Below are 14,636 nucleotides of genomic sequence, written 5' to 3'. Positions count from 1 at the left end.
CTGAATGACTTGTTCTTGTTCTTTAAAATATGTAAAGCTAGACTAAAAATCAACTATCACAAATTGGCTAAAATACTGAAAACTTAAATATGTAAGAATATAGGTTTAATCTTCCATGTTCAGTAGTAAATATTTTTGCACAAAACCATTTGATAAGACTTAAAAATCTACTGAATATGGGAGAAGCGTAATAATAAGAACTCAACTCACAAAGAATAGGAAGAAAATGGTAATTATTAATAATCACACCATTCGTTGGGTGTGTTGTTGTTGCCACTGCTGCCTACATTATCAGTCTCCTTTGTAATTATGACAGCGCCTTTGCAATGCTGAAGGAATATCGTGAAGATAACCTGCAAAGACAGGCCTACACATAAATGATACATTAATATCTTTTTTCATAGACAGGGAATGATGGGCAGCATCCGAAGTATAATCTTATTATGATCACACTGGCATGAATCAATTATTCATGACAATTTCAGATGGTGGGAATCTTTTTTTCTCTTAAATTTCCTAATAGGAGTTCTCACAAGTTCTCATGAACCATGGAAAATATACTTAATTAAAGAATGTTCCAAAGCAGAACAAATTTCTCTACCCACTCTCTTCTATGGTTAACTTTAACGTAATTTTCACCCTCTAAGACAGCATCTGTGTGTTTTAGAAGAGATTTCCCTTGACTTCTGGGTATCTTGCTGCAGAACTCAGGGACCTGGAAAAAATCCAGCCTTTGGTGGAAAACTGTGGAGCATGGATTTGTCACTAACTCCTTAAAGACTTGTTAAAAAAAAAAAAAAAAAAAAAAACAAGGGAGGGGGGCAAATCAGGTAGTGATTCTCAGCTTGCTAGAGAGGGATTTCCACCAGCCCCTCTCATTCTGATAGACCCCTACATGCTGTACTGAGCCTTGGATAAAACTGGAAGCAGGTCTTCCCTGCCTTCTGCTGGCTGGCTGTGGCCAGCTAAGAGCTGAGAACCACTGCCTTCCGGAGCTTGCTCATGGCAATTGTTTCACATAGCTATACAAGTTACTCACCTTTGTGACTAGCATAGCAACTGATTTGCCCAAGCCTAGAAAAACTCCTTCTTTCCTGAATTCTTGGAATTTACTGATAAAACAATTATAAAATAGACACAGAATGTTACTTTATGTTTACCAGAAATGGAGTCCCACTCCTTCAATGCCTACAGCCAGGCCCAGCATCATGGGTGTGAAACTATGCAGTTGTGGAAAGCCCTGTACTTATAAGGACTCCCATGCCTGGCTTAATGTTTTGCTGTTGTTCTCTTGAAATTCGTAACAATGTTTTAACAAGAGACCCTGCATTCTCATTCTGCACTGTCCTCCATCTTCCAAATCACTTAGCTGGTCCTGTCTCCTACAGAACCTGGAGGAAGCTGAACGTCCTGGTCTACCCATAACCTGAAGCATCTTCTACAGGTGATTGGGCTCTAATGCTACTTTGAAGAGCTGGTACCCCACCCTGATATTTTGCCATATCATGAGATAATTTTCTTTTAAAAATATTTTTGTTTTAATATAATAAAATAATTCACTTCATGGGGAAAAAAAACACAGAAAAGAGAATACAGAATATTAAGTGGGAGTCCTCTTCACCCATATGCTTTCACTCAGCTTCATCTAACTCCCTAAAGGTAACTATTGTGAGGAAATGGATCTATATCTTGCATTAAGAAAAAAATAAACACACATGTATAATTTGATGTTAATCTTTCCTTCATATACATATGTGTACACACACACACACATACTCACATTTTTTTTTAATTATAATTTTGTATATCTACTAGACTAAATGGAGAAGACTCTTTAGAATCTTACAATAATGAAGACTGGTTCAAAAAAAATCTGTATTTTTTCCCCAGTTATTTCAGGGACCTCACCTTAGAGAATATCAAACTACTATTCCATTCATCCCCAGCAGGTGACTGACACTTGGCCAAAGCAGCAAAGAACCAGAGATGACCAGACCAACTGGCTATTTTTTCTAAACCATTTGTCTTTCTTTTCTTTTCTTTTTTTCTTTTTTAGACAGGGTCTCCCTCTGTCGCCCATGCTGGAATACAGTGATGCAATCACAGTTCACTGCAGTCTCGACCTCCTAGGCTCAAGCTATCTTCCCACCTCAGCCTCCCAAGTAACTGGGACTACAGGCAGGCACCATCATATCTAGCTAATGATTGTTTTGTGTGTTTGTTTTGTTTTATGGAGTCAGGGTTTCACTATATTGCCCTGGCTTGGCTCAAACTCCTGAAATCAAGCAATCCTCATGCCTTGGCTTCCCGAAGTGCTGGGATTACAGGTGTGAGCCACTGTGCCTGGCCACTCCTGAACCTTTAAGGTTCAATGAGGCATCTGAAATTCAAGAAACATTGATAAAAACCCAGCTTTAGCTATTATTGGATATATTTAATTAAAAGAAACCTCTAGATCTCCTCTTCCCCGACTGTTATACATGGCAATTTTTAGGCAGCCTTTTCCGAATATAGCACTTTTAGTTCAGGAGAAACTATTTCAGTCACTCATCCTCCTTATGACTATACTTGAGCCTTTACCTTCCCTGAGGCTATTCCAACTCAGAAATCTTAAATTCATACTTCTCATTCTCATACTGCATCTTCTCTTCCCATATTTTCTATTTATCTATATATCTATACCTGTTTTATTTCTGAAACAACAGGGAACTTATGGACTATTAACCCCTCTGATGTTTTTTCTTATTTGTGATAGCCTTCTTGTCTTTATTTCCTTCCCTACACATTTTATCGCCATAGCTCATCACTTCACACCCTCTTTGGACAACATCCACAAATCATTTGCCCCACTGTCATTTCATCACAACTATCACTTGTCCAAACTAAAACCTTGGCCTCACTCTCAGCACCTGTAATTCCTTTCACCCTATACGTCTTACTGACTACACCCAATAGAAAGCTGAATCCATCTCCTCCTTGTAATCCTTCCTGTCATTACCCCACTCCAAGACACCTTCCTTTCTCAGAGGGATTACACAACAGTCTTCCAGTTGATCTCTTAATGCCTTCAGTCCTTCCCATTCCTATTTATTTTCTCAGTGTTTCAAGAGTCATCATCCTAAACTGTAGCCGAACTAAAACACACTGTTGATTAGGTCACTACTCCCTTCAATACTTTCTATCTTCCCTTAGGTCTTTAACAGATTCTTTCTCTCTCATCTCTCTCTACGCCTCATCTAACATTTACATCCCAGTTTACACAAAACTTCCCCAGCTCTCCTGAAAACGGCCATGTCCTGTCTTACCTCTAGAACTGTAGGTGTGCTGTGCTTTGGGCTTTAACACCCCATCCTCAGCCCCTCCCATGAACGGCTTCAGTTGGTGGACGCCCTTTAGGTATCACAGACAACAGTTCTACTGGAAAGCTCTCTCTGGCCCTCTCCCCACATTAGGGTTTGTGTTATCCCATGAGAACCTACCACAACCTGCACTTCCCCACTGGAGCACTCATAATACACATTATCATATCACAATAAATTGTCTCTCCCACAAGACTGTAAACTTTGAATGAAGAACCCACACCCGTCACTGTATCTCCAACATAATGCAGTTGGTAAACCATTAACATTCAGTCTTCATGTAATCAATTTTTAATTTTGTTTTTAAAATTATACTTTAATTCCTAATTCACAAATTTCAATAAAACAACACAATCTGCAAAAACATAATTTATCTTTAAGTTCACAGAGTGTTCAGATGCAGGAAGTTTGAGGTTTGAGAACTAAAATTATCTAGACCACAGCATTTGTGGTCTTGATCATTAAATGTTATTTATTTCTTCAGTGGTTAGCATTTTTGGGATGATCTCTAAGCCAGTTCCCAAGCCTCGGCTCCTTCCTGAGGCTCAGAAACACTCTCAAATAGGAGAGGAATAAATCTACCTCCTCACTGAGCCCTTGTCCACCACTTACACTTTAATGCCATCTCATTTCCCCCAATAATGACCCAAATAATTTAGGAATAACAGGAAGAGATTAAAAACCTTTAACCAAAGAAGTAGGATATAGATTACAAATCAAATGTCATGGAATATAATAAAACTGAAAGGTAAAGTAATAGATTAGAGTAATGATATTAATGATAATAAGACAACAATAACAACACACATTGCGCTTTATGGTATACAAAGCACTTTAATAATATTCTTATCCAATCTTCATGAAAACAAATCCAATCACTTAAGCATAATGGAAAGTATCTAGAAAAACACAAAAAGGAGCTTTGTTTGGGGAAAACACAGAGAAGTATACATAGAAATATCCATAAATTGCAAAGCAGTCTTTTTCTTTCTTACTTCCATAAATTGCAAAGGAGTCCTTTCTTTCTTACGCTCTGCAAATTCATTTGTATATAACTTGTTATTTCACAACTCATTAAAATCCATGAGAAAATTCCAATTTACAAAATCAGACAAGTAGAGGTAAATATGAGAACGAATTTATTACCAATTACAATCTTTAAATAGTAATGGACTTCATTATATATACCTTTATACGGATGAACAATATCTACATATGCAGTAGGACTACACATATCTGTTAGAAAGGCAGAGAATAATATGAGAAAGAAGAAGAAAAGAGGAAAAGAAGAAAAGAAGAAGAAAAGGAAGACAAAAGAATGGGAGGGAGAGAAGGAAGGATGGAAGGAAAGTCCATCCAAGCTGGAGGGAGGGACACAAAAGGCAGGGAGGGAACTAAGGTTGTCTCGATTTTTTTTTCTTATGGGTAGGCATGAAAACTAAGGAACATGGGATGCAAAAAAGGCCATAAAGAAAGTGTCATTTCTATTCACCTCCTCAGAAAATGAATGTTATACAGAGCACTACCATAAGAACTTCACTGAAAACTCTTCAAAGTAGCCTTATCAGTAAATGATAGTCAAATTTAGAACTTGATTGCTTTAATATCATAAAAGTCATCTATACATACTTCAAACTTGACATGAATAAACCATATGCAGCTTGGGAGTAAGAAGGGAGTTAGAAAGAATAAATGGAATACTGTAGTGATTTAGAATCTTCATCTCAGGACCTTAACATCTGAAATAATACAGGCAAGGTAGGTAAAGCATCTCTTCCCTCCCCCTCATTAATTCAATACACTTAAGTCATCATGCATTTATTAAGCACAAACCATGCAGCAATCAATGTGCTGGTTATTGTAGACAATATCAAAGGTGTCGGAAAGACATGATCTTTTGGATCCAGCCTGTCTGGACATGTAACCCAATGGAGCCATGATGAAAAAATAAAACAAAATGAGCCTTAGAACTAATAGTTGGGCTCAAGGGTAATAATAATGAAAACCAATAAATTCAGCACATGCCTACTCATTTGGCTCTGTGCTAAGGAAGCATACAATATGTATTTTCTTGTATAATCATCAAAATGTCAATGAGGCATAAAGTGTTAGCACCTCCCTTTTAAAAATGAGATGTTAGAGCTCACAGAGGGTAGGTAACTGGCCTAGCATTAGAAGTAATGATGCAGCCACAGTCTGACTCCTGGAAGTCAGTTTCCATTGACCTCTCAGCCCCTGAACATTAAATGGTCAAAACAAAAAACGGCTCAAAATGAAATGGTTCTCCCCAATTTCTGGGCAGAAGCCAGATAAGGATAGAATAATGCAGCCTAAGAAGAAGTGTGTCGGGTAACTTGACCTCCATTCTAGAATACAGCCTAATGGTTGCCATTTACCAATGAGATAAATACAGGAGCCCATCAAAAATGACTTAGGATTATCCACCCAACCTTGAATGCAAATGATTAGTTTGATTTTGGAATAACTGACCATAAACATCCTCCTCTAAAACAATAATCAAAGCATGTGTACCACAGTCACATAACTGTTTGTCCAACATATTGAATAAACAGAGAATTTTTCTGAGAGCCAAATGGAGGAGGAAAAGACATGGAGCAAGGCAAAAGTCAGAATTACTTGCTTCCAGTATGTGCTCCCAAAAATGAATGAGCATGAAATATTAGGGAAAAACACCTAGATTACCCAAGAAACATAATACGATAGCTGTATCTTCCGGTCTTAACTAGGTCATAGTTATCTAGGGGCTGGTTGATGGCCTTTTCCATATAAAGTGAATTCTAAAGAAATCCAAATTAACACTTACTGAAATGTGCCTTCAAAGGAGAGCTGTCAAATAAACTTAATATAAACCTCTCAATGCTCTTTCCTTACCAACAAAGTAAAAATGTTCTAAGTATATAAATAGAACACCTGAGTATCTGCTTTTCTTTCAGTATTTTACATGAAGGAGGCATTCCCTAAAGTGATTAAATGGTATGCATTAAAGGGTGATCTGCATTAAGTTGGCAAAGGCTAGGAAAAGAAATAATAGAGCTCCTAATAACAGAGCCTGTTGATGTGGAGAGGAAATGCAGATGATGCCAAGAGAAAGGTTTCAAGTAGCAGGATGAGTGAAAAGGCATGATACAGCAGCTCCATAAGGGTGAGCAACTGTGAGATGGAGAAGAGCTTGCATTCTACTGCCAATTAAGTGCTTACTATTATGAGAGCTAAAAACTCTTCAAAATGAATAAATGGGTTAAATAGAATGGGGATTACCATTTAAGTAGAGCATTCTAACTTTGCTTCAGATCATGGGAATTCTATAAAATCACAAAGGAGAGAATTAGCTGAACAAAATAGTTTAATTTAATGGGAAATTTATTTCAGAAGAGAAGCTAAGGAAAATTTCTGGAGTTAAGTAATGACATTTAGAATTAGGAGACGTTTATGTAAAAGCAATGTCCAAGGATAAAGTTAACTAATAAGAATTTTCAGAAAGACCTAGAAAAACCTGAGATAGAGACCTGAGGCACTTCATAAAGAGGAACAAAGAAAAATGTAAGCTCTCTATTGGAAATAATTAGAATAGTAGAATTTGACCTAAATTAAAGGAAAATATTACACATGCCTGAGTGTAAGCACAGTAACACACACACACACACACACACACACACACTTCTTCCTACCTTAGAAATCCCCCCAAAGACTGAGATCGAAATGTTGCTTCTGTTGCTTCTGTTCCTTTTCTTGTCTAATTAAAACATGAAATGTTGCCTATTGCCTGTTATCAGTTTATGCATATTATGGGTTAAACAGAAAAATTAATATTAATTGATGGTGTCGCTTCACTGTAACATTTATTTTACTAAGTCAGAGGAATAGTGATAATTAAAACAAGGCATAGCTTCAAATTATATATGATACCATACATCCTAATCTGAGGGGAAAAGCCAAAGGCGTAGTTGGTGCTCTTAAAAATTCCAAAAATTCAAGCCACCTTTCAGAAATTAAATTATACACCAAAATATGTTCTGAGAATATAAAAGTCTTTTGAACTGTAAAAAGGATAAAAAGTCATAAAATAAAAAAAGAATATCCAATTATAAGCTTTTTTTTCATAAAACCTTTATTGTTTTTAATTCTTTACTAATTTGGTTTAGAAATTTTTAAACAAATTTAAGTGGCTGGAATTGTCTTTTTAAATTTAAATTTCATAAGAAAGAGAACCAAAATGTGCATTCTCTGACCAGATAGTGTGGGGCCTATTTATTCGAAATGTTTGATTCCACATGAATTTCCTCTTTTTATTTATTACTTCCATAATGTATTCTCTGTAATAAGTTAGCAATTCAAGGGCAACCAATTTGAAATCCATACCCTGAAAAACCATAGTACCCCAGGCCTGCCACCTGCAATGTTTTCTAGGTGGACCAGGGAAAGCAGACTAAGTACAAACTTCTGTGTAGAGCATGAACCAAGTATGAGTTCAAGCAGGTGGTCTGCTAAGGTCAGGGTTAAAGTTCACAGAATAATCTGGAAATTATTCTCAGCTTGAATATCCCTTATGAGGCCTGAGAATACACCCTTTAATTAGAATACAATTTCCAAAGCAGCCACTCCCTTGACTTTCCAGAGCTCAGTTATTCTCAGCAAAGTAAAAACAGCCTTATTACACTGACAGCTAACAGTCCCCTATAAATTATGCCTTGAGTGCCCCGCAAAGAAGGCAGCAGCCACCTGGCACAACAGAGACACGAGCTGCCAAGCCCTCACTGCTTTCAAGAGTAAAGAAAAAGAAGTCACATTCGACCGCGTCTCTCTCCTTCACTTGTTGCGTATGCAGCTGAGCTGACCCATGGAAGCTTGGAAAATGTGTGGGTTGTGCATTTGAAAATGTTCCCACACCCAGCCAGCCTCATTTTTCTGATGATCCCTCTATTCAGGCAAACTCACACTACAGTGGGAACACTAACATCAATTCTGTGAGAGCCAGCTGTCTGCCTCTTCCACGGTGCTCAGAGAGCCACACAGGACTCCTGGAATGGGAGCCAGCCCAGGCCTGACTCAACACAGATGTTCCCCTCCTCCCATGAAGCTCTGAGCCAGAGTCTCCTTTTCCAGGGCCTATTGTTATTACAAAAGAGTTTCTGGGCCCCCAAAATGTGCTAGATGTTTAAGCAAGAGGAAAATACACATCTTCCTAACTTCAGAGTTCAGACAGACAGACATTAAATTACACAGAGATGGCCAGTGACTCTGTGGGGAAGGCCAAAGAAGGAAAGTCAGGCAGTTCTGAGAGTTTAGTATCAAAGGAGTTGGAATAGCAGAAGCTACCACAGTACAAAACTTTCAAATGCTATCCAGAATTGAGTCAGTTTTAAAGATGATATAAAATGTTCCACTTCTGCAAATCCAGATACCAATTTTTTTCTGTTGATCCAACAAAGTAGACTTTGTCTAGAAAAGCATGACTGGGAAAATAACAAAAATGGAGTTTTTGAAATTTATAATCAAAATTCAGAGTCAGATTTCACCCACCAATATTTGGAAATGCTTGCCAGCTTATGTTTCAGGCAGGAGTGGCATTGCTATCTTTGGCCGGTATCTTTTGTATATCCATTCATCTGTCAGTTTTCCCAGCAGCCCTTTCAGAGGGGGGTTTAAATTTCTGTATCGCTCCATTCCTTCAGTGAATATTAGTAAGAAACTAGACAGTTGTTTCCTAATGTTCCAAAGTCCCAAGGGACAGGGTACATCATTATCTCAATAAAGAAACTCATGCAATTTACAATATATTTGATTTGATACCCACTTAACCAATTAAACCACAGAGTAAATCATTTTAATTAATTCTTTTTAATGGTACGGATTCTATGACTAATATGAGCTTAACCAAATAATATAAACACATTTAACAAATTAGCATGACTCTCCATATTCTTATTTAATAGTGTTTTTTTTTTTTTTTTTGAGACAGAGTTCGCTCTGTTGCCCAGGCTGGAGTGCAGTGTTGCGATCTTGGCTCACAGCAAACTCCGCCACCCCCCGGGTTCATACTATTCTCCTGCCTCAACCTCCGGAGTAGCTGAGACCACAGGCGCCCACCACCACGCCCAGTTAATTTTTTTGTATTTTTAGTAGAGACGGGGTTTCACAGTGTTCACCAGGAAGGTCTCGATCTCCTGACCTCGTGATCCACCCGCCTCGGCCTCCCAAAGTGCTGGGATTACAGGCGTGAGCCACCGCACCCGGCCTAGTGTTTGTACTTTTTATTGTTCTTGTTCTAAGAAATCTTACTCACTCTTCCTACTGTGGGCCCTAGGAAAAGAGATTAAGGAAATAAACCAATTAAATGAAGCACACACTTAAAATTGTTACAACCGAAAAAACAAAGTGAGAAAACCATTTTGCTTCCCAACAGATAGAGGTAAAATTGTCTCTAGAACTTCTTCTAGTGCTCACTAACTCTGGTTGCTAGGAAATCAGAGATAAATAGGCCAGTTATTCCACAAAATCATGTGTTTCACAATAGCAGAGTCAATATTAGATAAAAGCTAATCAATATATGTTTTTGAGATAAATGTTTACTTGAAATAATGTTTATTTGAGTCTTTGGATAAAGCTATATAAATCTTCCTCCTCACTAATTTCTGAGTCTCATTTCCTTTCTTCCTACTCCCTTCTCCAAGACCAAAGTGTATAAAAACCAAATGGTCCTAAAATTAACATAAAACATACTCATTTTTAGAGTTTTTGTTAGAAACCTGGAAATTTCCTTCAATAGTATTTTTATTGTTGTTGTTTATTTTCTCCTAAGTTGGACTCTTCCTTCTTTTTTTCTAATTTATTTTGTTTAGTTTTCAGTTAGAGACAGGCATTCTAGAGAGGAAAGAAATGTTCTAAGTTTCAAAGTAAGTGTAATGTGGAAGACAGTAAAGGGTCAATAGTATGAAATTATTTAAACTAAAGAAATAAGTTTTAAAAATAAAATAAACATTTGATCCCAGAAGTAAATTCTCCTCTACCCACTCTGAAAACCTGAGAAGGGAACATGGTACTTTGGTTACTCTAAAGGGGAATATCAAAAGATTTACTCTCTGTGCTCTTCCAGGTGTGGCCTAGCAGCAATATTTACACCTACGTGTTTGCTATGTCCAATAATTCATTGTATGGCAAATTCACCTTGAACACACCTAGGGGAACTTAGTGACCAGAACGTAAGCTCCAGGAGCTCGAGAGCAGAACATCATATTGGATCAGCATTCTGATCAGCACCCAAAAGACATCGTATTGCAGGGCATTCAAAGAGTAACATGAAAATAGACCAAAGCTTTTGTATGCAATTTTAGGAAGAAGAATATCACAAAAAAATTTTAACCAACAGTGATAAAATATTAATCAAAAAAAAAAATTTAGAGTCAGTTAGCTAGGAGAACAGAGACCACAGTAGCATTAATCTTTTAGCTCCACCATCTTTCTCTTGTTAGTTTCTCCATCCGCATATACTTAGAGTTGTTTGACTTCCACTTAGTTGCTACTCAAAAAGGAACTGAATTTTGACTAAATCTCTCTGAGAATAGAGTCCAACATTTACGGGTCAATTCTTCCTTTCTGAAGAAAGACAACACTGACAGCATTATGTATAACCTAGCTTTAGCTCTGTAATTTAAAATATGAATGCAACCACTTTTAGATAAACTCTGTTGATTTACGAATTTGTAGCAGAATTATCTGGGACAATTAACGAAGAATATATTATCATAGTCGTATCCCAAAATCACTCAAAGTTTTTTCTAAAAATACTTACTTCTGATGAGTTCACCATCTGAAGGATTTCCCCAAATGGACTGGTCTTGCATCTCTCCATGTGTGAAGTGGCTATTGGTAGCTTGAGTTATATCTTTCTCAGTATTGTCTTTATCACATTTTCCTGAATTAAAAAAGATACATTTAATAATTGAATTTATATATTTTTCTCTTTTTTTAGCATATACATTTTTCTAAATGCTTCCAAGTCTGCCATAATGTAAGGATATAGAACAGGTCTATCTCTATTGACTGCTGCCTATGTTATTGACTCAGTAACAGGTATTTACTGAGCACCTACTATCAGCCTGACATTAAAGAACCAGAGATGTTCATCTGTTAAGTTTACAGTAAACAAGTAATTTTAATACAGCAAGTGATGTGCCATGATAGAGAAATGTGGAAACGTTACAGGAAGGATGAAAGTGAGTGAGTCCATGCATGTAGAGGGGTGAGCAGCAGGGAAAGGAATGAAAGAGAAGAAGCTCTGATGAGTGGTAGAGATGAAAGTCAGCCCGCAGCTGAATGAGGAGAGACTGAGTAGTGAGGAGGTATAGAAAGCAACTACAGCATTCTCTCTCTAGAAAGTGAAGAAAGGCCGGGCGCGGTGGCTCAAATCTGTAATCTCAGCACTTTGGGAAGCCGAGACGGGTGGATCACGAGGTCAGCAGATCGAGACCATCCTGGCTGACAGGGTGAAACCCCGTCTCTACTAAAAATCAAAAAAACTAGCCAGGCGAGGTACCAGGCACCTGTAGTCCCAGCTACTCAGGAGGCTGAGGCAGGAGACTGGCGTAAACCCGGGAGGCGGAGCTTGCAGTGAGCTGAGATCCGGCCACTGCACTCCAGCCTGGGGGACAGAGCGAGACTCCGTCTCAAAAAAAAAAAAAAAAAAAAAAAAAGAAAGTGAAGAAAAAGTCAAGGACTGTAGGACTGTGTAATGCATCCTCCGAGAAGGGGGTGTTTAGGAGGAGAGAATCGCAGGTGGGTTTATGGGTTCTCAGGGAGAAAACCAACATGTACGGAAACGTAAAGTATTTGGGAAGCATAAGTCAAGCCACAAGCAAACTGGCAATAAGGTAAAATGCATGCTATGAGAGGTCCAGATCACCAAAGAGGTTCAAAGGAAGCAAAAATACTCATCAGGATTCAGAGATCAAGAAAAGCACTGAGAAAAAGGTACATGTTGGATGATCTTTAAAAGATTCGTTGGATTTCCAAAAGTCCAGATGGGAGAAAGGTGGAAGAACAGCACAGGCAAACTCCAAAAGTAGACATTTGCGCAAAGGTTCCAACTCTGGACTGTGAAGGACTGTGAGTAGAAAATTAGGAGAGAAGGCTGTGAAGGTTTGATTAGAGACATTGTGTGGATTTTATAATGCTAAGGTGAGAAATGTGGATGAAATTCAAAAGCAAGAAAAATAAGTCAAATTAGCCACTGAAGCTTCATGAAATGCCTTATCAGAGCCACGTCTTAGGAAGATTAATAAACTTGTGCACACTTGTGATTCTCAGTTCTGGATGCGCTTTAATTCACTTGGCGAGTTTTTTGTTTTGTTTTGTTTTTGTTGTTTGTTTGTTTGTTTTGAAACAGAGTCTCCCTCTGTCACCCAGGCTGGAGTGCAGTGGCACGATCTGCGCTCACTGCAAGCTCCGTCTGCCAGTTCATGCCATTCTCCTGCCTCAGCCTCGCCAGCAGCTGGGACTACAGGTGCCCGCCACCATGCCCGGCTAATTTTTTTGTATTTTTAGTACAGACGGGGTTTCACCATGTTAGCCAGGATGGTCTCGATCTCCTGGCCTCGTGATCTGCCCTTCTCGGCCTCCCAAAGTGCTGGGATTACAGACGTGAGCCACTGCGCCAGGCCGCTTAACATGTTCCTGGGTACCAAAATCAAAGATTCTATTTCAACTGAGGGAGAAGAGGTTGAACTCAGACGATTCCATTGGAGTATGGATACATCTAAGAGGGAGAATACAGTAAAGGAAACTAAAAGAGAGACTTTGCAAAGCCCATATTGAAGTTGATAAGAGTATAATTAACTGGATAACAAGATGGAATAGGGAGTAAATGTGAGAAATTAACTAGAGGTTTGTAGAGATAATCAAGGAAGGTGGGGCTGGATATGACCAAGTTCTCAGTCTGGATTTGACTGGGAAAGCCTAAAAATCAGGAGACCAATTTATTCTTTTAGTAATACATATTTTTGCTTAGTAGATGTTTAGGCATTGTGCTAGTTGATGAGGATACAATGAATTATGAAATGCTGCCCAAGCCTTCTTGGAGTTTACAGTCTAGTGGATGAATTAAGTATTGGACATTTGAATTTGCAAGTCAGAATAAAGGTTATAGCTAGAAATAGTCATCTTTCTAAACTTGATTTCCAAAGCCATTCAAATTAATGAGCTCACTAAAAGGGTGAATATATTAAGAAATATCAAGAAGAGTACCAAGTACCAAGAAGAGTCCGTACAATTAGGAAGGAGTTAGAGAAGTAAGAAAAACTGCATGATGTTAAGCCATGGAAGCAAAGAAAGGAAAGAGATTCAAACAGAAGTTGTTAGTCAACCGTGTTAACATTTCCAGTGGAAGGAAAAAATTTCTGCACATGCAAAAATTTTTCATGTACCATGGGGATTTCACAACAATTAAAAAGTTCTGCCATGAAACAAATTTCAACACATAAAAATAGATGGACACCCACTTGGGACCAAGTCCAGAGGCTAAGGTCTCTGAAGCAAATGGGGTCTTAAATTCCAAGGATTTTTATAAACAAAACCATATTCAAATAGCAGTAAAATATAAATTGAAAATATACTAAACCAATATGTTCTAGATTTATGTAACATTTACTCAGCATTATCATAGAGAAATGTAATCTTCATGAGATATGTTAGTTTCAATTAAAATCTTTACTTTTTTAAACAACTCCAGAAATCTTTCCACTGCTACAGTCAACTCAAGGACATTCTGAGATTATCAATAAAAGAGATTTTTCATGGAAACTCACTAGTAGATATGAACTAGCTCATCAGCAGAGTCCTAAATACTTGCTGCCATTGTTATGTAGCTGACTGCCGCCAGGTGTCATGCTAGTAGGCTTGATTCAATTAGTAACTTTAATTGAAGCTGAATGAAATTAATTATATAATTTTGAGCTGTTCAAGTTTAATTCCATTAAAATTAATTCATGAAACCAAGGCATTATGAAGCATTGCTGACTAAAAGAAAATAGGTATGAATAAAGCCTCTAGACACACTTAACTCATATTTGAATCATGTCCCAGTATTCGAGTGCTAAACACAGACCCTTTCAACTCTCCATTGAATAAATGAAAATGCCATGTGGTCCATATACACATAGATGTACAACTATATAACCCACTCTAGGTAAAAAATAAAGTTCTTCCTGCTCTAAACTGTTATTAGTGGACAATTTATCACATTTTTTTAAAAAGTTTCCTTAT

At 37.7% G+C, this 14,636-nt stretch overlaps 1 protein-coding gene across 1 annotated transcript in view; it reads right to left on the bottom strand.

Moving 5' to 3' along the window:
- The window catches only part of MDFIC (MyoD family inhibitor domain containing), a 124,336-nt gene that overhangs the window by 59,720 nt on the left and 49,980 nt on the right, over window positions 1-14,636 (bottom strand). Inside the window, exon 4 of the mRNA XM_011937419.1 lies at window positions 11,170-11,292. Coding sequence (XP_011792809.1) covers window positions 11,170-11,292 — 123 coding nt within the window. The remainder of the gene's footprint in view (window positions 1-11,169; window positions 11,293-14,636) is intronic.

This window comes from Colobus angolensis, unplaced genomic scaffold, assembly GCF_000951035.1.
Source record: "Colobus angolensis palliatus isolate OR3802 unplaced genomic scaffold, Cang.pa_1.0 Scaffold163, whole genome shotgun sequence".
In the NCBI taxonomy this organism is placed as follows: Eukaryota; Metazoa; Chordata; class Mammalia; order Primates; family Cercopithecidae; genus Colobus; species Colobus angolensis.
The sequence above is the reverse complement of the archived record's forward strand: the minus strand, read 5'-3'. Positions and strand labels throughout refer to the sequence as shown.